The 23,663-nt window shown below is 39.0% G+C and overlaps 1 protein-coding gene across 3 annotated transcripts in view; it reads right to left on the reverse strand.

Moving 5' to 3' along the window:
• Positions 1 to 7,928: 7,928 nt before the first annotated feature.
• The window catches only part of DOK7 (docking protein 7), a 58,667-nt gene continuing 42,932 nt past the window's right edge, over positions 7,929 to 23,663 (reverse strand). For all 3 annotated transcript variants that reach the window (XM_064418807.1, XM_064418808.1, XM_064418809.1), the window contains 4 exons: positions 15,725 to 15,790; positions 14,582 to 14,653; positions 11,662 to 11,814; positions 7,929 to 9,677 (listed from right to left, as the gene is read on the reverse strand). In XM_064418807.1, the coding sequence (XP_064274877.1) occupies positions 9,541 to 9,677; positions 11,662 to 11,814; positions 14,582 to 14,653; positions 15,725 to 15,790 (428 nt within the window). In that variant the 3' untranslated portion in view covers positions 7,929 to 9,540. The remainder of the gene's footprint in view (positions 9,678 to 11,661; positions 11,815 to 14,581; positions 14,654 to 15,724; positions 15,791 to 23,663) is intronic.

The following is a 23,663-nucleotide window of genomic DNA, read 5'->3' on the forward strand; positions in this document are numbered from 1 at the left end:
TGACTCAATGGCCAATCAGTGCCAAGCTGTGTCGGGACTCTGGAGACAGTCACAACTTTTCATTATTATCTTTTTAGCATTCTCTAATTATCCTTTCTATATTCTTTACTATAGTATAGTTTACTATTCTTTAATATAATATAGTATCATAAAATAATAAATTAGCCTTCTAAGCACATAGAGTCAGATTCATTCCTTCCTTCCAACTTCGAGGCGCCCTGCAAATACAATAGAGAGGAGCTACACAAAGCACTGAGGCACTGCTGAGCAGTCCTGGCAGGGTTGTAGGCAATGGAGCAGCTTTCACAGGGCACATTCAGATCCTGCTGCTGAGGGAGATGTGCTGCCCACGGGAAAGCAACAAATCTCAGCCTGCACTGAAGGCAGGCACAGCAGCTCTGTGCTCCACACAGGAGGGCACAGCACAAGGCTGGGTTTCATCTTCACTGTCTACCTGAAGTAGAATATGCTTATCCAAGAATTTCTGAAGAAGTCTGGAACAGCAGAAGGTGCTGTATTCATGGAATAAATAACCAGGGTCTGATCAGTTACTGAACAAGTGCAGGGGTGCTGCAGCAGAGACTTTGAAGAGGCGACGGCTGAACCAGGCAGTGGCTGTGCTGTGTCTTTACCTACCACACCATGACAGTAATTGGGCTCAAAGGCCAGGTGGGCTCCAGCAGAGAGAATGCTTGGCAAGTGCTGCAAAGTACAAGAGGCTGACAAAATACTTATATGTCACAGTAATGTAAAACTGGGAACAAGTCACAGCTCATCAGAGGCAAAGGTTGGAGAGTGGGGTCAGCAGAGTCACTTCAGTTACTGAGCAGAGGTGTTAATGAGTCATCAGGCCCAAAGACTGGGCACACAAACCAACAGGAGAACCAAATAAAAAGGCTGTTGCTGCCCCTGCACCCAGCTTCCCCTTGGAATAGTCTGGCTGAGTTAGAGTACAACAGCATAAGGGAAAGCACGAGCAATAGTCTGTTCCTGTCAAGGCTCCTCAGGGCTTTCCCTGCTTTTTAAGATTTGGGGCAGGCTAGGGGGGTGTAAAGTCTGATTCCACTCTAGTCTCTATGGTCTGCACCTCACATGCATCAATGTATGTATAATTCAGTTTATTGTTGCTGTTTTAATCCTCCAAAGACTGTTCATACAGTCAAAATAACAAGAGTGGGTAGTGTTTGAGATATTAAAGATTAAAAAATAACTTGAGTCACCACTCCAGTATTTCTGTAAATAGCAAGAAAAATTCAGAGCCAAAAAAAAATGTGTAAATGAGATATACCTGCAGTCCTGTACCTTGTAAGGGGTGAATAATGGAGTCCATAGGTTACATGGAAGAGGCATCTGAAAAGGAAAGAACTATCACTTTTATACAGTAGTTGAATCTTCTCTTCTTTAATAGGTGTTCTAGCTGATCCTTTTGTAATTTTTCAAATTAACAAGTTTTTAAACCACTCTGAGAAACAATTTGAAATACAAAAGTAGGAGTAAAAAAAGAAGAAAAGAACTGCATTTCTTAGGATGAAAAAAAAATCAGACCATTTAACAATAATTCTATAGTCAGTCAAATTCTGCCCTGAAAAGAACCTCAATTTAAGTAAACATGTCAGTGACTTCATGTAGGACAGACTTTATTTGTTAGGAAGGGGGGTGGAAAGGTGAGGGAAATAAATACATAAGGCATTAAATGCAACCAAAATAACCAAGCCTTTCTTTAAAAAAGCACATCCTACATGTTGGTACAGCAGCTAAGATGGCATCATTCTACCAAAACAGATAAGGAACAGCACTGTAACAGATTTATTGCTGAAATCATTTCCCCTCTCCCCTCCCATGGGATCCTGATGAATGATGGATCTGGCAATAGCAGGAATGTTTAAATTTACCAAGTAGAGATCATTTACATTGTGTCAGGTGAAGTGGCATCTGCCTTTTCAGATCCTGTTTCTGCAGGTGGGGATCCCTGTGCTCAGGAGCTGGTGGGAGCAGGATCCTTGCCGGGGCTCTCCTGCTCGCTGTGTCCAGTCTCCCTGGGGGGTTCCCTCAAGCCAGGCTTAATGCAGATTAAGGTAAAAAGCAAGAGACAGCGAAACCACCTTAGCTTCCAGAATGTGCTGCCTCAACAGCTGATCTTGGCTGAGCATTTACCAGTAAGTAATACCCAGGAAGTTCCAAAATATATTTTAAATATATTTTTTCATTCCATAGCATTCAATGAGAATGAAGAAATAAAGTAATTTAAGTCAATAAATAGAATAGATTGTTGCTTTCAATATAAACAGACCTACCTTTGTAACTGAGAGCTGGGTGCTGCATTTTCTGTATGCATTATTTTCTTTAAAGTGCTGCTAAATACCAAAACCAACATTTCCAAATACATCATGCAGTTAACATGTATTTCAGTCTATTCACCTAGTGCCTATTGGGAAGCAGGATATTCATCTACAAAAAAAGACTGCATGGATTTCTTTTACTAGTATCTACAGGCATAAAATGGAAGCATTCATAAAATCTGTCCAGTAGAGCCAAAATAAATTCATAAGCTTTCGTCCACAGTAAATATTTCAAGTTGAGCCATATTTGGTGCAGCAACAGTTGCAATCCAAGTGCTTTTACCAGCAGCCTTTAAAGCACTTTCCTATCCAAATGTTCAAGTATATTATCCCACCACTCAACAAAAGAGCACTCGCCTAAATCAGAAACAGTGCACAAATATTAATGATTAATATGTGAACTTTGTTCCTTCACTGATGCATTAATTTATCACAAAAGCTGTCCTTTTTAATAAAACTAACCATTTCAGTCTCCAAGTTTGCCTCTCCATAACTGGTCTACTATAATTTAAAACTGTCAGTTTCTACAGGCAGAGTGTTGAATCCCTTTGAAATAAGCCTCCTACTAAAATAAAATGCTGTTTAGTGTTCTACAGTTGTCATTTTCCAAGCACTTTAAAGAGAAAAGGGAGCTACACTATTTTAAAAATAAACACACTGAGAACTGGAAACCCATATGAAAACCAATAATTTACAATACCTGGCATTGGGTCCTTTAGTCGAACTTCAAAATTCAAATTTCAGTTTCTAATTCAAGAAGACATCTGAACCAAAACCATTAACTAAATGGTGCTTCAGTGGGGAAAGAGTCCATTTTCCACCATTTCAGAAACAAGTTCTGGGTCTCACGTTTATGTCTGGGATGGATGTCCTAAACCATGTTTGAATTAGCCTCAGTTTGCTGGTGTCACTAAAGCCTTGCCACCAATTAGGCCTTGCACAAATTGACCTTCATTCTTTGCAGAACTACAAAACAAAGTTTTTATTCATGATTATTAATTCAAGATGAGAACATGATTTTCCAGAGGTGTTCTTAGGAATCATTGTTCTTCTCATTTTAATGTCATATCTAGTACAAACAGCTGTATTAGAACTTTTGAAAGACCAAAACAGCCAATATAACTAAATAAGACAGTCAAAATTCCAGATCAAAGTGCTACCACAGTATGTGTCTGGGATTACAGGAGGAAAAGGAGTGACCCTGTTTAGCCACAAGCATACCATGAAAAAAAACATTAATCAGCTCCTTCCAACCTAGGAACAGAGCAACTCACCCTGTTCAGCTTTGACCTCTTACAGCAGAGTCAGAGCAGGGTGCAGTTAGTTTGGCACCTTCACATGGGCAGTGATGCTGCTTGGCCTCCAGGATTCTGTTATCCAGTTGTTCTGTCTCTCGCTGAAACGCTCAAGGCAAGCTCCGTGCTGATGGACAGAGGGACAGGGCCACAGATGTGGCCAGCTGCAGGCTGCAACTTTTACCCTGACAATTCCCCAGACAGAGCAACAGCAATGAAAGGCTCTAAGCTGGTTCAGTGTTTCCACTGTATTTGCTGTCTGCAGAGCTCCAAAGCAGCACACCCAGGGCTGTCACTGCAGGAGAGGCATTCCCACAGCTATCACTTATGGTCACTTATGGTCTCCACTGTCATAGTTCTGTGATTCACCATGGAAAGCACAGAGACAGCAAATCCAAGATCAGGTTCTGGGCTTTCAGCAGACCTGATCAATCTCTACCAAGCCCCCAGCCACTGTAAATGACACTGGTGCAGCTGAACACAGAATTAGGGGCACCCTCCTTTCAGGTTTCAGTGCTCTCTGTTTCACAGCACTTTGCTCTTTACACACACACGTCTTGTGGTGCTGCCTTTTTGCCAGTGCTGCCAAAGGACAGCTGCTGCTTTCTGGTTCTCTGCTGACACCTACCTGCTTCATCAAATTCCCGGGAAGATACTTTCCTGTGCTTCTCAATTTGTGTCCAGTATTGCTAGCTGTTGGCAGTAAAAGGACAAAGTGTTACAGCAGCCAAAGGCAGGCCATGGGGTTCATCCTCCAAATTTGGCAGAGACATGGGGAAAGATGAATCTGAGTGATTCATTACATAATAAAACTCCAGTATCCAAAGAGCAGGTTCCTTTCTGAACATCTAATCAGCTCTATTTTCTGTATATGGACTATCCATAAATTGCCAGCTCAGCCCACATATGAGAAAAATTTAACTTATACAATGGCAGATGCTAGGGCTTTTTTATTTATTTATTTTTCTTTTTAAGGATTTCACAACCATATAATGTAGAGAAAAATTACTGTCATGCTAAATCTGCTTTCTGATCCCACCCCCCCACTGCATGTTCCTCAAATAAGTTGACACGTATTATTTCAGTAAAATGGTGATGTTACATACGCCTCTGTGTACACAGTGGGATAATAAATTTTAATTTCTAGATGCCCTGATGCAGGCGAGCATTTGAAAGTATATAAGTTTTAAAGTTCGCTCACCCTCAAGTTTTTACTAAATTCAAAGTTCACATGTCAGCTGCACTTTCCTAAACCTGCTCACTGTCTTACAAAGCTAGTCCTTCTATCAGAATCCAGATCAAGATAACATGCATTTTCCTGTCACTTTATATTCCAGTCTTTCAGAGAAAATTGATAGCTGATTTATCAATAACCAACTGATATCACTCAGAGTGAGGCTGCTCTGAAGCCTGTCAACTTTGGGATGGGATGGGATAGGAATCGAATCGAATCGAATCGAATCGAATCGAATCGAATCGAATCGAATAGAATAGAATAGAATAGAATAGAATAGAATAGAATAGAATAGAATAGAATAGAATAGAATAGAATAGAATAGAATAGAATAGAATAGAATAGTGGGGAGGGAGCAGTATCAACCAACTAATCCCCCTGCCTGACGAATTCAGGGCTGACAAAAAGTTAAAGTAAGTTATTAAGGGTATTTTCCAAATGCCTCTTAAGCACTGCCAGGCCTGGGACAAGAATTACCTCTCTGGGAAGCCTATTCCAGTGTTTGACCAGCCTCTTGGTAAAGAAATGCTTCCCAAAGTCCAGTCTAAATCTTCCATGGTGCAGTTTTGCACCATTCCTGCACATCCTATCTCTGGATAGCAGCAAGAAGAGCTTCGCACCTTCTTCTCTGCTTCCCCTTAGGAAGCTGCAAAGAGCAATGAGGTCACCCCTCAGCCTCTTTTGCTCCAAACAACAGAAACCCAGAGCTCTCTGCCTCCCCTCAGAGCACTTCCAGCCCTTTCACCAGCCTTGTTGTTCTCTGGACACATCCAGGGACCTGCCCTTGCTTCTTAAATTGTGAGGCCAAGATCTGCACACAGCACTCCAGATAAGGCTGTACCAAAGCTGAACACACATTCGCCTCTTTTGCCCAGCTGTCTGTGCTGTGTTTGGTGCAGGCCTGCTCCTTACAAAAAATTACTTTTAATTACCTTTAACTCTCCCAGCCTTATTGTGCTTTGCTTGTTCTAATTGCTGTATGAGATTGAATTAACATTTCCTTTCAACTTAGATTGTAGAACATTGTTTGTATGACTGGTCAAATGAGAGCTGAGGATCTTCCCAAAGAAAAGGTGACAAAAAAATGTAACAGCATTGTCATCTTAAAAAAATCCCCGTAATTTTAACAGTAATTCATAAAATACTGTGTCTTCTTCCTGTGGTTATTGTACCAAGTATGTGTCTTATTCCAGACAAACTAGAAGAGAAATTTACCAAGGGCTGCATGTTTCAGCATCTCACAAAAAATGTAATCACTCATAATTCAAATTCAAATATAGTTCTCCAAGCTACACTAATTAAAACTGGTTTATTTACAGCAGAGAGGAAAAATTAGGATTTTTTTTTTCCAAGCCATTTGCTGAAAAACAACTCTCAGAGCAGATTTTCGCAAACATTTACATGCCTAAAGACACCTACTGGCATTTTCCACAACTAGGTGCCGGAGTGCTGTTAAAACCCAGACAACTATTTGCATTGTTGGGAAATTAAATCCCTCCAAACTCCAGCCCTCCATTCTGCAACACGTTACCCTGGAGAAAATTCCATCACCCAAATATTTGCATATAAAACTGTTCCATAGCAGCTTATGAACAATACCATAAGCCCCACTGAAGCAGCAGTTACATTTGGCAGTAAGTCTGTCAGGAAGAAAAAGGTGCACACACAGAGCACACCAATGCTTATGCCCAAACACTGCACTTGATGACAGATTTTTCTTATCACCAAGAGCACTTCTGTCACATTAAAGTCCTACAGGAACACTTTTCAGAAGTACCAGCCACATCACATTGTCTTGTTCTTCTGGTAATTAATACTTTGTGCTTCTGGTAAAAACAGGAGGAGATCTGACTCTGATAGAATGCTAAATTAAAAATTAGCAAATCCTTTTTTTTTATCATCAGAAGTTACAAGCTGCATTTATTTCCAAAAGTGTGGGAGATTTATTTTTTTTTTTCAAAGAGCTCTGTATGTGGACTCATCCCACAGCCACAGAAATCACAAACTGTATTTTCTGTATTTTAGATCACTCATGCACATGTTTTTGTGCAAGGTGTGTGAACAAGCACAAGCCTGCTAATAGGACTGTGGATTGATTTCCATTGCCCCTGGCTCGCTAGTGGAAGTTGAAGGCACATGATTTTATTAATTTAGGAAAAAAGGTTTCCATTTCTGTGACCTCCTATTGTTCCAATGAGAAAACTCCAGTTCCTTCAACAGAAATGTCAAGCCTTTAACTTGACAGGGATGTACAACCTGCAAGTACTACTGAAACAAAAACCAACCAGTTTTTAACAGATGCAATAATATGGCTTGGCCTCCTGCTTCAGCTCCTAATATAACTTAGTGCATGAGGATATAAAGTGAATTAAAAATCTAAGTGAAATTCATCTGTTATATTTGTCCTATTCAAGTGAAGTAAAACTAATTTAAAAGAAATAGAAATCACTATGACATACACAAACACATGTGCACAGAAAACCATGTGCATGCACAGATTCACAGCCCTGCTCAACCTGAAAAATACATTTTTTTTAAACTGTGATTGCTCTGTGAGGCCAGCAGCAATCTGATGACCTTTACTATTGTGTCAAATCCTTACCCAGGCTACAAGTCCCAGATTTACTGCAAGTAAAGTTCAGAAAGACAGCCTTTGTAGAGACCTTGGGTAATATATTTTCCTGGTAAACAGATTTTTGCAATATCAATATTGCGGTTTCATTATATATTGTCATGGAAAACACTCTATTTCAATGCATCAGTCAAGCTGCTCTCATCTTAAATACGAAATAGTCCCATAACAAGAGATTTAACCTTGCAAGTCCTCCAGGGGAGGATCCTTGACTGAAGAACTCAGATAAACCTGGCCCCAGGAAGCCCAGGCCATTCCAGCTGTACTGAAATTTAAAAAGCAGATCACCAGTGTCCACTTGTCAAAGAAAAAAAATATTTTAAACTTAGAATGTCATAAGGAAGATCCCTTCAGAAATGTGCTAGGTGGATCAATAGAAAAATACATCTGAACAAAGGACAGATAAGAATGGCAATTGTCAGCTCTCATATGTTGCGGGTTTTTTTATTTGAGACATTTCTGGTATTTTACATTACTATTGAGGCTACATTCAAATAAATTTGTAGGTTAAATTCTGCCTCAGAAACAAAACCCCACCTCTCATTTTAAGTCACTTAGTAAAACCCTCACTGGCACAAAACTTCCACCCATCAATATAAATTAGAATCATATCTAGAAAACAGAATTTGGCTGTAATATTGGATCTTAAGAGGACACAAACAAAAAATCATAATACCCAAGATGTTACTTCTGGCAACTTCTGGAAGCCAAAGCTGAAATGCTATCAGAAACAAATTTCTTTCCTTCTTAAGTACATTTCTTTGTTAGTCTAGCATCACTGCCATACATTTTATATAACATTTTATTTAAATAACATTTTATATAAGGACAAATAAAAATATTTACATAGACAACATGGGAAATTAAGTTTTGAATCATAAAATCTCACTGTACAAAAGCAAGATATGGCTGATTCATGGGTAAACCTATTTTACAAGATAACATCCTCTTGTGCCTCAAGGCTGTAGCATCCCTACAGATATCATCCTCTTACACAGAGCTGGTTTTATGCTACTCAGGGACAGCAGAGAATAATTCAGTAAAGTTTTAAATTTAAGGTGGGTGCTGGTTTTACATTAGGAATACTTTTTGTGACATTAAAGACTCAATTTTGAAAAGCAAATCTTTCTTTTGAATACCTTGGTTTTAAAATATGCTGTGGGAGAAAACTGAGACCTGATTTTCAAAGTGATACATATGTTCAGCTCCAGGAAAATTGCTCAGAATTACAGGTACCCAGCAACGACAAAATCAAACATGGCTTGACCTAGGCTTTTCAAGAACAGAAACACCCAAATGCTCCTTCACATTACTGTGGTTTATAGACATAATTAAATAACTTGTGTGCTCTTGTCTGTTTCCAGATATATCCTTGACACTCCAGCTTTTACATCTGAGCAATTTTAGCCAAAGCTGCAGGACTTGGTGAAGTATAAAACTGAATTATCCATAGGTATAGTTGAGCATGTCCATAAATAAGCACATAAATTGAACAAAACTGTACCTGCAAAAAGAGCAGGCACTGAATTTTCTTGCTTCTGTAAGAGTCCATTAATATATTAATAGAGGTTTTACAAATTTATACACTCAGATATATACATATATTTTATCCGTTATGTGTGCTTACATACAGACATATGCAAACATATGTGTACACTTACCACACACACTCACAATCCCTTATGTACACACATTCAAGTTCTTTATTTTCAAAGAAAATGCCACCATTTAATAAACACTGAAATTGGTTCCAGGTTCTCCATGATTTTAGAGTTATAGAAAAAGGTAACTTACATCTGTCATTGCATATGACAAAAAAATCTGGACTTTACAACCAAATTAAAATAAAAGGAAAGACCAAACACACCCCTCGTGCTACCAGCTTTCCAATTAGGAATCAAGACATCGGAATGAATCTGGCACGACTGCAAGAAGCAACGGCAGCGATTTGAGTGAGCGCTTTGTTACAATAAACGTGAATCTTTTGGAAGATGAATTAGCATGGATTTGTGGTGAGCACAAAGTTCTCTCCTAGGCAGGTCACTGCTGAGCTCCCTTCTTCTTCTGCTCCAGCTCCTGCAGGCGCTCCTGGCGGCACTGTGCGTGCTGCGTCCCCACCTTGTGCGCCGTCTCGGTGGCCGCAATGTCAATCTGGGCATACCGCGAAGATCCACTCCCTGAAACACCACATGGAATCCTGTCAAGAACTACACCCCTCGCATATTCCCGAGTAAAAAAGGCTGCTGTGACGCTCCCTCCCCAGATTTCCTGGATTGTCTTTGGCCAGTCTCAGAGAAAGCTGTATAAAGGGAGCAAGGTGATAACCACCACTAAAAAACACCCCAAAAGCTTTGTTATTTACATATTCTAGTGGTCTGGTTTTCCTCTAATATGCAAATGAACCACTTGAATTTTACCCAGGTGTGAATTTCCACCCCTATTACTCCAGTCAATGACAAAATTTGGCTTGGCTCTCCCACTTTTGGGAGGCTTCCTCACCAAGCTACCAATCAGGAAATCAAAACCTGCTATTGAACAGAAAACTCTTGTGGCAGCTGGCACTGTTCTTTGTGTGGATTAGGCACCTGTGAATGTTTACCAGAGCAACCACCTCCAGCCTTACACAGAATGACACTTTAGCTCATTTTTTTTGGCAATAGGGGAGACAAAAACTGCTCAGTCTGTTAAGCAGTAAAATACTGCTGTAAGGCTAGAGGCTGGGAAAATTTTAATAGGAAAAAATATTTATGGTTATTACAGGCACCTTTAAAGTTACACAATTTGAGATAGGGAGGGTAGTTGACATTTAGGAAAATTTATAGCATTCAGCTCTTCCTTTTCAATGCCTTGGTTCATTGTCTTTAAAATTAAGAGAAAATATTGCTTTTACATTTCAACATAATGTTGTAGAGAGAACTGCATTAAGGTCTGGGAGAAGCTTAGAATTACATAATGAAAAACATAAAAACATTTAAAAAGCATGGGAAAAGTGCTAGCATTTCAAAATTAATAAAATTGCTGAAATTAGAAGTATAAAAATTAAAATATTTATAGCTGAGAATTATAGATGGAAAATCTATCAATATCAAATGCAAGAAATTAAATGCCAGATTCTGATGAGAGGTTTGCTGTAGCAAGGACTGCATCTCTAAATGACAACACATGGCAGATCTCTTGCATGTGTATGCCCTAATTGCCCAAGTTAAGCATTAGAAGTAAAATATCCAATTCAAACAAAATAATTTCTAAAAACCCAAACAAAAACATAAAAAATGAAATAATTTGCATTCTCTCTGTAGCACTTTCACATGCCCACATGGAGAGCAGATAGAAGAACACTGTGTTCTGTTCTGAATCATTTGCTGCATGGCTCCAGAGCCAGTGTCTTCAGGAGCAAGCCCTGAACACCCACAGCCCTGTTTCTGAAGCCAAGAAAGAAAAATGAGGTAAGTGTAGTCCTAATATGCAATGAAAATCTTGAGAACACAAGTAAATTACTGTCTTTCAAACTCCAGAGTTTGAAATGTTCACTTTAGAAGGAGTGCATATACAATCACCTGTCAAAGGAATGCAACATCTTATAGAACTGCATTACTGAAAAATCTTTTCCAAGAAGAGATACCAATTAAAAAAACCTGTCTCAGAAACACAGCAGGGTTCAACTCCTCTGTTAGCAGCAGGCTGTGGGTAGATCATGGAATCATTAAGGTTGGAAAAGACCTCCAAATCATTTTTTGATTTGGAGTCCAAGCTTTGACCAAGCACCACCATCAATTAAGCCACAGCACTGAGTGCCACATCAAGTCATTTCTTGAACAGTTCCAGGAATGATGACTCCATCACTCCCTGGGAAGCCTGTTCCAATGCCTGTCCATCCTGTCAGTGAAAAAATTCTTCCTGATGTCCAACCTGAACTCCCTTAGGGCAGCTTGAGGCCGTGTCCTCTCCTGTCACTGTTTCCTGGGAGAAGAGGCTGTCCCCCACCTGACTAAAACCTCCTTTCAGGTAGTTGTAGGAGGATTAAGGTCCCCCTGAGCCTCCTTTTCTCTAGGCTGAACACCCCCAGCTCCCTCATCTGCTCCCTATATGAAATCAGGGCTCCATATATCCCACAGATTCAGCATATTCTTTGCTGTTTGAAAGTATCATAGACTTCCTTACCTCTTATGCTTGTGCTAGATTCTTGAAGCTCCAGTTCCATGTAGTGAAGCTGTTTTTTGGAAGTAGGGCTGACAGGAATATTAACATAGGTGGCTGTCTCACTCTGGGGTCGATCTGGTGTAGGGACATCAGTTGAATAACCTACAGCCCCTTCTGAAATAAGTAAAAAGTTAAAACAGGCACTGTTTGCAATGACCAATGTTCATGCAGACACACCGAAAGCAAACACTGGACAGAAATAACTCCTCTTGCTAACCAGGACATTCCTGGTTAGATAGGACATGAGAAAACTACAGTTTCTACTTTAAATATCCTGAGACACTGATCAAGTCAGGATCTGTGCAGAAAGCCACAGACCACAGACAGGGATCTTGCTGTGTTGTTTGTGAAGGCAAACACTCTGCAGATACATCTGACAGCAGCACTACCTCACAAGGCTTCCAGCTCTACCTTAGGTTAGTAAAGTTTTATATGAAGTAATTTGTTACAGGAAGATGTGAACTACTATATCATCTGCAAGACAGAAAGCAAAATCAGTAGAGGTTCTTAAAGCATGTCCCAAAAACAGGAACTGAAAAACTGTTTCAAGCAAAGGGAGGGCAAACCTGAGGAGACAACATGGACAGCTTCCCTGTACAGAATTGAAAAAGATAGGAATGATGCCCAGTGAGGACAACAAAGTATTAAAGGACTTTCATTGCAGGAAAAAAGGTAGTGGGAAAACCCTTCTAAAAAGTAAAGATCAAAAGAACTTTAGAGGAAATCCCACAGAGTTTTCTAGAACTTTCTAAAAAAGACACAGACTAACACCTACTAGGAAACAGTTCCTGTGAAACAATTTCTACTTAAAAACATTTCTTTGTCTACTAGTTTAATTCTCAAGATCTCATCTAGTCCTGCTTTCAATTATTTTAATCTTGTCTGCCTGTTCAGTCTAGTTGGAGTCCTTATCCTTAGACTCTCTACTCTTAAGTCAGTTTGAGACAGAGGAGTGCAGAGGGAAAACAGTATCGCTTTGAGGTTCTCCTTTTCCATGGAGTTCTCTTCTTAAGCCCTTCCTTGTCCCCACTAAGAGCTCATATCAAATCTTTTTTTGTCCAAAATGCTGCTTTTCCTTTTTGCCCATTTAGACCCTGTTGAGATGTGAACAGAGAGGCAGCAGGATATCAAGGCATTTTAGAGCATAGGGAAAAATTACTTCTTATATCCACACAACAGCAGCAGTGAATAACCATTGAGGGAAACTTTTTCATCTTCTTGGAAGTATTATGAGTAGCAGAAATAGCTTATACAATGTTAGGCAACAGTAAATGGGTATGTTCCAGTGTAATGGAATCTCCCTAGGCTTTATTAAGCTGTTTAAATCAAAGGAGTCTACTGTACAGTCCAAAAAGTGAAAAGACTGGAAATTTGGCCAGTTTTCTCACAGATTTTCCTTAAAAAAATAGGAAAATCCAAAAAGTAGACAAATATTTCTCTGTCAGTCAGACTTCAAGTTGTTGTTGCAAAGCAAGATGTTAAGAACAAAATGACAAAATCAATGCAGAACCGAATGCAGAAGGAATTTTTATATTTTCATCAAACATCATTCACAGAAATTATTTTCAATTGTTGTGTCCAAAGTATTGCAAAGGAATTTGGCCTGACTGAGCAAGAAGGGACCCAGAAAAATCATAGCATTGAAAACCTGCATCACAAATGTTACAAGTTGCAAGCAAGTGACAATCTTAAGTACAGAGTCACGAACAGTCCTGAAGGAAAAGATCATTTTTGAAGTCTTTCTGTATGCTGTTAAAGTGATGTAACAGAAGTGTTAAGTGAAGCATCCTCAAAGTTAGCTAGCATGAAAACTAGCAAGATCCCTTTAACAGGTTTAGGGAAGATGAACATCATACCTGATGCAAACAAGACAAGGGATTTTCCTGAGAGCTAAAAAACTACACATGGAGAATTGGTAGGGCTTTGTGCAAAAAAAGCAAAAGAAACACATAGAAAAAAATCTGGCAACAGTCAAATATTCTTCTCAAAGGAAGAAGGAGAAGATAAAAAACAAAACAAAAAAAAGAACAGTTGGGCAAACTGGAATGGAGGGAAAGGAAAGCAAAAGCCTTCTGTAGTTCAGTCAGTGCTATCTCAATAGAAACTGTGCTTTCTTTGTAAATATAGGAATACTTGGTTTTCATTTTTCCTTAAAAAATCCAACCAAACAACAACAAAAAAACCCACCTTATTAGGCACTGAAAATTGGCTTTTATTTGTTTGAAGAGAAGCACAGTCAAATATTCCAACTAATGAAAGCTTGGTGCACAGAGTGAGCCATGGACAGGGCTTGCAGCAGTCCCTGCTGCGTGGACAGAGACAGAAGGTGCTTCCAAGAGGGGTCAGAGTATTTGAGAACATTGTGAAAGGAGGATTTGAGAGAAGAACAGACCACAATGCATGGTTACAACATTCTGAAAGAATTGCTAGAATATCATGATTGCTCAAAGAGAAAGCGGGAAGCTGTAGGAATCAAAAAAGATAGTCAAGCAAGTAACAGGAAAAGAGTAAAAGTGAAGATTTAGTAGCCTTCAACTGAGGGGAAAAGAAAGGAAAAGACTATAATTGTGGAGGGGAGAAGAAAGTTATATTTGAAACTGGTGTCGCAGCCTTTCTTTCAGCAAGTGTTAGTTATTCATATTTCTACCCAATATAGGCACTGTTCTCAGAAATGAACAATAAATTACACAGAAAGAAAACCAGCACTATAACTACATCCCAAAGACAAGTGTGTGTGTGAGCATACATGTGAAGCTGACATGCTCAAAGGGCAACACTTCAAAAATTATACTTAGAAGAGATCTCAACAATGAAAAATAGAAGTAAAATTAAAAAGAAACAAGAGGTGTTAGTGACCTCTGACACAAAAATCTGTACTCACCAGGTTCCTCAGAACTAGTTGGAGTTCCAGGTTCTGAAGGAAGTGGTAGCATCTCATACCCACCTTTAGGACCTAGAATACAGGAACACTGTTAATGGCTTTGGATTTAGGAATTTGTGCAATATAATCAAAGGCTATGTTTTCTGGTTTTGACTCACAGCCTTTTAAACTAAATCATACAGATCAACCTCAGAAAGCATAAACAGTGGCTAGTGCTGACTTTTTCTGTAACAGTGATGTCAACATTTCCTTATGAGCGTAACACCTAGGAAATAAAATTTAGGACACTTTTACAACTATTCACACTGAGGGCCACTGAAGTCAACAGCAGTGCATTTTGCTGTACAGCAGAGTGGGAGCAGAGCTGTCTTGCATGCATGAATCAGGGAGCAATGCGTGGGTGATCTTGGGAGCATCTGGAAGACTCTTGTTAAAATTCCACCTCCAGCATGATGGATAACTTCTTGATTTCTGAAAAACCATTGAAAATGCTCAAGCTAGCCCTTACAAAGACAGCTTTGCTTTCCAAGTGCAAATCACCATTTTTACAAGGAAGCCAGGCTGCACAACATCACTGGTCTTTCCTGAGCATGAAACTGAAAAGAGATGCCCACATTTCTTCACGATCTCAGACTCCACCCCAGTTAAAACCAAGCAAGCAAAAATGCTGTGTCCATAGAATGCACACATTGCAATTAATTTTGAATGACAAACACACATAATTCTATCTGCTGGCAGTGGGGTTTTTTTTTCCATTATCATAATGAAGTATATTTAAATATGGTGGGTGTTTTTTCCCAGGATATCATTGTTAGGGTACAGGACTCCTCAAGACCTGAGGTGAATTTTTTTTGGTGGGTGCCCTTTGTTAAACTGATGGCAGCATTTCACTGCTGTGAATAAGATTACTGCTTATACTCTGTCAGTTGTCTCATCTGTCACTGCCTCTTCTAAACTTATCTCATCTCTCAATGCCTTTCTGACAAAAACTCCTCAAAGCAAAAAACCCAAAGAAATACGTAAGCCTTAGAATAGGGAATCAAATCATGCATCGCCTTTAATATTTTCTGAAGTTTAAAATAATTTAAGTTTAAATTAGTTTCAATTTACATGCACTCACACCTCATAGCTACTTTTACTTACCAGCTTGGAGACTGTGCCCTCTATGCACTTTCAAAGACCCAGAAGCTGCCATGACAGAAGCACCACCTGTTTTCAAAGACAGAGATTCACATTAAATCTAAATACCTGTTTCATTTTTAGCAGATGTTTCTGAAACATCTAGGGGACAAAAAAATAAAACAAAACACAAATAATTACAAGTAATTGTTTTTCATTTGGCCAATTTCTAAAAATTTTTGCTAAATTCTTCATCCTGAATTTGTGGCATTAAAATCCAATTTTGTTGCTTTCTTTCTTTATAGAGAGAAAGAATACCTTCTACAAAACCTACCTTTCTCACAGGGAAAGCTGTCTTGGGCTAAGAAGTAAAATGGCAATGGGAATGGTGTTGGGAGATGCTTTTGCAATCCATAATTCAGCTTTAGCAACAACAAAGTTTAAAGTGTTCATTAAAATCTGGTCAGAGTGGATCCAAAACCTATCTAAGTGAGTGGGAAAACTGCCACACTTCAGCACTCCACCAGCCATGTTCAGGCATGGATACAGCAGGGAACACAAGGGATCGGGTCCACGGGGTTCTTGTGAAACACCCTCCCAGTGTTCCAGCCTTGGACACCCCAGATGGCAGAGCCAGCCTCCCTTCCCCAGCCTGAGCCTGGCCAGCAGGAAGCTGCACTAGGCAAATTTGAGGAAACAAGAGCCACCAGCTGAGAAACCTGCAGGCTGGTACCCCTGCAGTGTGGCTTGGCTGCACACACACGTTCCTTCTTTAAGCAGCAAGCCCAGCAGCACCATCCCCGCTGCTGGCTGGGGCTTCCCTCACCCACCCACCCTGAATCCCTGCTCCTGCTGCTGTCACTGCGGCCACCTCAGCAGAGCTGAGTGGCATTCGCTTCCTGGCATGAATAATTGTGAGGGAACTGCTTGTGCAGTAGATGGAGCTGAACAGGGAGCGGGTGGGAGGCTGTGGGTATGAGTAACCCTGCCACTGCTGCCAGGGCGGCTCTGCCATGTGCTGCAGCCTGCTGGGGCTCACTTTTAAAATTAACACTCTTCCAAGCTGATGAATAGTCTCTGAGCAGGTGAGACACTGCTCTGCAAATTGTTTTTAAAATAGCGCCCAAAAATTACCACAGCTCTTATGCAACATGAAGAAATTCTGTAAGATAAATATTCTGAAATAGCTAAGAAAGCTGCACGGCCTGGGAATCTAAAGAAAGTGGAAATTTCTTTTTTTTTTTCCTCCTGTATAACATATACATACAATTTTCATTCCAAATCTAAGAGTTTCCAAGCTTGTAAAATTAATCCTACAGTTTTATAAAATAAATCTAAAATTACTTAATGAGGACAATAGATTAAAACAATAGTAAAAAAATATTTCAAAAGGGCACAACTGAACTAAAGCCTTTAGTTTGCTGTCTTTATGTACATGAAAGCATATATAGGGTAATCAAAGGCTACAAAATTGAATTTTAAAGTATGCCATACTGAGAATCTGATTTTGTATTTTAACAAATGAGGTCAGATTGTAGAACCTTTACAGATTGTAGAATTCTGGTGAGGACTTAACAACTAAAAATGTTATCTGGAATTTTGTTTATACCAAGACTGCTGATAAAAATAAATGCAAAAATAGGACAGCCCCAGGCTAGCTGATTTACTTATATTTTCACTGTAACTCATCTTCCTTATTCTCACATCAGTGCATCCTCTCTCTGCATTGAAAACATCAGAATAAGTTTTATGAAGCCAAAAGCCTCCCTTTACTTTGAAGAAAGAGCCTTATGCTAATTTCAGCATCATCACAAAACTGGTGTTTGGTTGGGTTTATTATTCCCTCAAAAACTTATTGCAATTCAATAGAAATTATTCACAGAGGCATTGTGGATTCTTAAGCAACATTTTTAGGATGTGTGAAGAACACCCAGGACAGGAAAAGAGTTTTAAAACAATAACATATTCCAATCCATTTATGGCCAAGTTTAAATTTTCCCATTCAGAGCTTATTTAAAAGAACCATGTTAATGTTTCAGGATTTGACCTGTTGCATTCTCCTCATTTTCAAATCTGGCAACTAACAAATATTTACATAGCCAAATCTCTCAGGGAATTTTTTTGAAGCTTTGAACTTCATAATATAAACACATGTCAACAGAGATCAATCTAGATATTTTCTCCTTCTTTTCAGCTACTGAATAAACTGGTTTGTTTCTTATTCATGAATTCTAGGATAACAGTTGCAGGAATGGAAAAAGCAAGTTAGCAAGATAAATTTCTGAGCATAAAAAGTATCCAGCAGGAGACAGACGCTCCCTTCCATTATTCTTCTCATTTTACAAGGGATTGTTAAGAATTTTTTTTTTTTTTTCAGTTTCCCCTGCCATCTAGGTCTGTGTGGCTGAGTCGCTCAAGTCTTTCTCAGAACTGAGTTATCTCATCAAGAGTTACTTCTGTTCTATTTTCCTCAGTCTGTGAGAGGAAGAAGGTATTCAAAATGTGACAAAATTAAAATAATTTGCAGGATATTTTGAATTCTGACATTTGATTAGACTGAAAAGTTTAACATAGCTCAGTGAAGACAACAACTATTTGAAATATTTTTCTAGCTTTATAGTTATTACATTCTTCAAAAATAAGGGTAGTTTACAGCACATGTGCTACAAGAAAGAGCCATGAAAACAAATAACAAGAAGGAAGATGGAATATAAACTATAAACTGAGCCCAGACAGTTTATATTTTCATCTTCTTACCTATCATTGCATGACCAGAGAGGAGACACACACAGCCCTGCACTGCTTTTACCAAGTGATCACTTCTCACTGCCCAGCCTCTTCGAGGGGTAGGTCACAAACCCCTCAGGTCTGGGCTATTACATTTCCTGACAAGGAGACAGGACAGAAGAAAACACCACATTCTTTGATAAAACCCTGCTTATTGTTGAATTAAAACTAGCTTTATTATGAAGAACTTTGACCCACTCACACAAGCAACATTCCCATCTCCTCCTCTGAAAACAGATACCTTGCCTAAAAGAGCATCCAAAGGCTAAAGCAACTGACTGGCAGGAGGAACCCTGCAAGAGCACCAGGAGGTTGTTTCATGGAAATGGAACAGGAGACTTCCTGCTCCTGTATAATTGCCCTACAAAACCTCCCTGTTCATCTCTTTGATTTTCAAAGTAATTTCATCTATTTTCTGATATAGAAATGGCATATCTGCAAGACATAAAAGCTGAAGGGGATACTTAAAGATGCTTGCTTGCTCTACAGATTTCTCCATATTCAGAAATGCCTCCTGTCCCTCTAAGAGACAATTTTAAAATGGCAGAATCTCTCAAAATTAGAAATGCATTCAAGTACTCTCTTCAAATATTGCTCCTCAAAAATGTCTTAGTCTATGCAAAAAAATAACAGAGGTTCTATCTACCTCTAAGCAATTATTCATCTTCCCATGCTGTGGGCCATTCCAGCCCAGCCACCCATCCTTAAAAATGAAAAAGCATTAAGTTAGAATTATTACCATTTTCCTGCCAGGAAATTCAGTGTCTGCAGTTTTTTTTAAAAAAATACACTTTCAAAGATGCTATACATACATTTAATTCAAAAAGCTTAATACGTGTGAAGCTCAGGATCTATGCTGGCCAGGGATGAAGGTCAGACACAAAACCAAAAAAATTTTTTTAAAGTTTGAAATAATCAGTCTATGTGCAAATAAGGTCCTCACCTTTGTGTTCTGTAAGGCTGGGATGTGTCATTTCTCAGTGTCAGAGAAGGCACAGAGAAGCAAATCACAAATAAATAAAGGACAGGACTAGAGGGTTACTGTGGCATGGACTCACCACCTTCTGTCACCCCCAGAACAGAGAACAGGATCTGCTGGATCTGCTCAGCCCAGAGGGTGAAGCAGCACCATTGGGATCATTCATTGACGTGGTTTCCCCACACTTTTCTCTCCCGCCTGGGAAAAGGCCTGTCTTAATTCAGACAGTCACCAAGGCAAACACTTAGTTTGTAAATGCAATATGTATTTTAAAAAGTTTACTTTTTCTGAGCTCCTGTATTTCTTCCTCTTCAGAATTATTTTTAGTGGACTTGTAGAATAAAGCAGGACAAAGAAAGAGCATGCCACATTATGGCAGGGTTGAATTACTCAGTTTCTCATTAGAATGATGCTTTTCTATTACAGTGTTTAGCCCTATAAGGTATGACATGACATATCTATGGTGGACACTGTTCAACACACAGTCCTTCACTGGCTCAATAAAAATCAAAAAAGAGTGCACTTGGCCTTCCTACATCTGAAGAGTTGACAGCACAAATCCTGAAAAAAGTGAGAATTGTAAATTTTTTTCAACCTAACCAATAACAACCACCACAGTATAGCCCAGATTCTTCTTTCTCATTGCTCTGAAATAATTCCTTAGAAGCTGACTCCTAAGCTTGGAATAAAAGCATCATGCTGCATAGGTATGCAATAAAAATATTTTAAAATGCACAAAAAAGCACCTCATTTTCCATCAGAAAAGCTAAGCTGTCAGACAGCTGACTTCGTTTTCAGCACCTGTTATATAATTATTTTTATTCTTCTTGTCTGCCTGCCTTGAGTCCCTATCTACCTAAGAAAATTTTAATAGAGATGCAGTGTTCATAATCAGCATTCAGGTGATATTTTAGCTGAATTCCAATCCACAGCATTGTTTTATTTTTTTGTCCTTAATTCATCCCCTCAGAACAGTTCCCATCAAGCATTGTGTAGGTTTGGTACTGCAAGCAAAGGGGCTGTCAGAGAGCAAGACTGTCTGCTGCAATGACAGTGAATTTGTTCCTATGGAATAAGGGGGGAAATGGCGAAAAAAGAGAGTGATAATTTACAAGTCAAAAAGCAAAATTGAAAGTGCACTGCTTCCCTGGGAGCATATTTGTTACTTTCCCATACAACTACGGGCTTTTGCAAAGCCAGAGCCCGTGGCACAGAGGTGCAGGGATTTCAGACCTCTCTCCAGGGAAGTTTAATTTGAGTGTTGAAATACTCAGGGCTGGGCCAGGCGCACGGGAATGCCCAGGCAAGCAGCTCCCCTGTGGGAATTGGGAAAGGATGAAAGTTTCTGAAATATGGTACACAGAGCTGGCATGAAATGCCTTCTCCAGGGACTGCAGTGTCCCTAAGCACTTCTGCAAGCTATTCCAGCTCCCAGCCTCCCTTCTCTAAATAGGAGTCTTGGGATTCAGTCTGCTCAGCTCGTTTGGAAGGGGTTGGCAGCTAAGGACAGAAATAGTGGCATTTCCCCAAGGACAAAAATAGTGACATTTCCCCTCCACACAAAACAGCCTCATGGTTTAAACATCATTCATAAAAGAAGATTGCTGTGACAGACTTCTACTCAACTGAGAAAATACAAATATTTTGAAGGAAATCACTCGCCCTTATGAGTAAGAGCTGGAGGTTCCTTATCTAAGTTGTTGCAGTGCAATAGAAAGGACTAAAATAAGAGGCCTAAATTTCAGTGAGAAACAGCACAACTGCTAGGAAATACATTGTAAATGTAAGAATAGCAGAGGATTTAGGATGATTCAAGGTGAATTAAGGATTCTCACTGCAGAACTAAACAAACATCTGTCAGACATACACAGAAGAACATCCAAACCTCAGGGCAGAGACTCTCACTAGGCAACTGCTTGAGTCCTATTTTTCCTACAGTGCTTTAGTTTATAGTACCAGAAAGACAGTGAAGATAATGGCAAGCTCTTCAGCTCACCATTCTGTGAAGGAATGTGCAGTCTATTGCTTCACCTCTCAACAGTGAATGTGGATCTTATTCACAATCCCTTAACTCAAAGCACATAAGCAGTTCCTGAGAAAAAGCCCTACATACTTATCTCTGAAATTGCAGATCAAGCTGCAGGATTTCTTGAGCAGTCATGAGAGTCTCTGTACATGTCCCACGAGAACTGCTCACACAAAATGTACCAAACTGAGGTGTCTCCAGAATCCAGCAGTTTCAGGAAATCTGAATCCTATTTTTGAACCTCTATACTGTCATGGTATTTTGAGGTCCATCATCACTATAAATTCAGTCTATTATACTTAAGAGCACACATTCACACATCATACGACTCCAAAGAATCCCTTACCTTTATCTGTAGTACAAAGCTATGATAACAATGGGAACATTTTCCTCCTACAAACTCGAGTAATCTAATTCTGTCTCTCTTTCTAATCAATATTTACAAAGTTATTTATAACAAAGGCAACCAAATTATTTAAACCTGAATTAAATGATTCACCCCAACTTGTTTTTTTTCCATCTAATAGTACAACTTAAAATTGTTGCCATATTTAGAACACTTTTCTCTTTGCCATTAGAATGAAACACAATTCTCTAAAGTTACTGACTCTGTTGCTCAGCATATCTAACTAAAAGGAGAAAGAGAATACCCACATTCCCTACCAATAAACTGACAAATACACAAACAACTGATTTGTGACTGTTTAATTCCATGTCTTGCTACAGAACTGAGACATTCAGGAGCAAAAATATTGCACAGAACATGTGGGCACCTGTAGCCCAGGAAGGAATGGGTTTTCTTTCTACAGTGTATTTGAATGAAAATATGATAAAAAAGATATGTATTTGTGAGTAAGTGAACTGCTACACCAGGAAATGTTTTATCTGGGTATTGGGTCATTGTACAGTCATCCATGCTAGCAGAGGAATCTTGCCATGTGTATGCACAATACAGGCTTTGAAAGTAGCTACCTCAAATTACTGTGCCTCTATTTTATTCTAACAATGGATAATAATCTCTCATAATAGAGAACCACAGACAAGTTCTAGTGCAGTTCCTTTAGTGCAACAGAACAGTGTGAATGACTGCCTGGGACCTTCAGTTAATACCTTAGATTAAATATTCAAATGTTACAGAATTATTTTGAAAGCTTTGCAATGCCAAGTTGAATAATACTTAAAATCTCACCCACATAAAAGAGAAAATTTTAATATGAAGAAATAATATTAATAATAATAATAATAAATTTAAATTAAATATCTAAGGATAATAAAAATGTAATGAGATACATGTTGTATTCTGAAAAATAGTTTTAGCATTGAAGAATAAAATTGTACTGGTATATTGGAACATCTGAGAGGTGAAATCCCACAAAGAAAATTTCAGTCACTGGCTTTAGACGCTGCATTTGTCTTAAACATTTATAATTTTTCCTGCAAGTGTTATTTTCATAAGCTATATTTTTCCAGTGTATCAGACAATAAAGCACACCTGCTCAAATTTCTTCATTCTTGTATCTTCTCTTTCTGTTGATATAAAAATCTGTCCTGTATTTCTGCAGTTGCAATTTGCTTCATGATAGGTTTTATCAAAACAGCTAACTCCCTCATATGCATAAATAGTCTGAGATTAAGTTTTTTGTCAGATGTTGTTTGCATCCAAAATTAACTTGACACTGAAATTAATACAGAAATGACATTCTGCCCACCACATGCAGCAGAAGTTTCCCTGTATTTACACACACTTGAATCATAAGTGTTCTGGTTTCCTTGGTTTGAGTGGAGGACTAGAAACTTGAGTACCAGAGGGAAAGATAAAATTAATGATCCAATTCGGGCTTCTACTTACACCTCTATAAATCAAGAATAATTCCACTGACTTGAGTGGAATAATTAGCAACAAGATCTGCTAAATGCTTCTGGATTTTCTCCTGCTAAGACAGACAAAGGAAGGAGTATTTTTATAACCTTCTCCAGAGACACCTCCTGATCCTGAGTATCTTGCTGGATTTGTTCACACAAGAATCCATCAGTCACACTGCTTTATGTACTGGCCAAGGTTTTTTAAAGCAGTAAAGAAACCCAAGCACTAAGAGCTGCTCCGTGTCTATTGGAGGTGGGCATCCTATGAAATTTAATGGATCTGATGAATTATCAGGTAAACTATTTAA

Source organism: Passer domesticus, chromosome 4, assembly GCF_036417665.1.
Source record: "Passer domesticus isolate bPasDom1 chromosome 4, bPasDom1.hap1, whole genome shotgun sequence".
Taxonomy (NCBI): Eukaryota; Metazoa; Chordata; class Aves; order Passeriformes; family Passeridae; genus Passer; species Passer domesticus.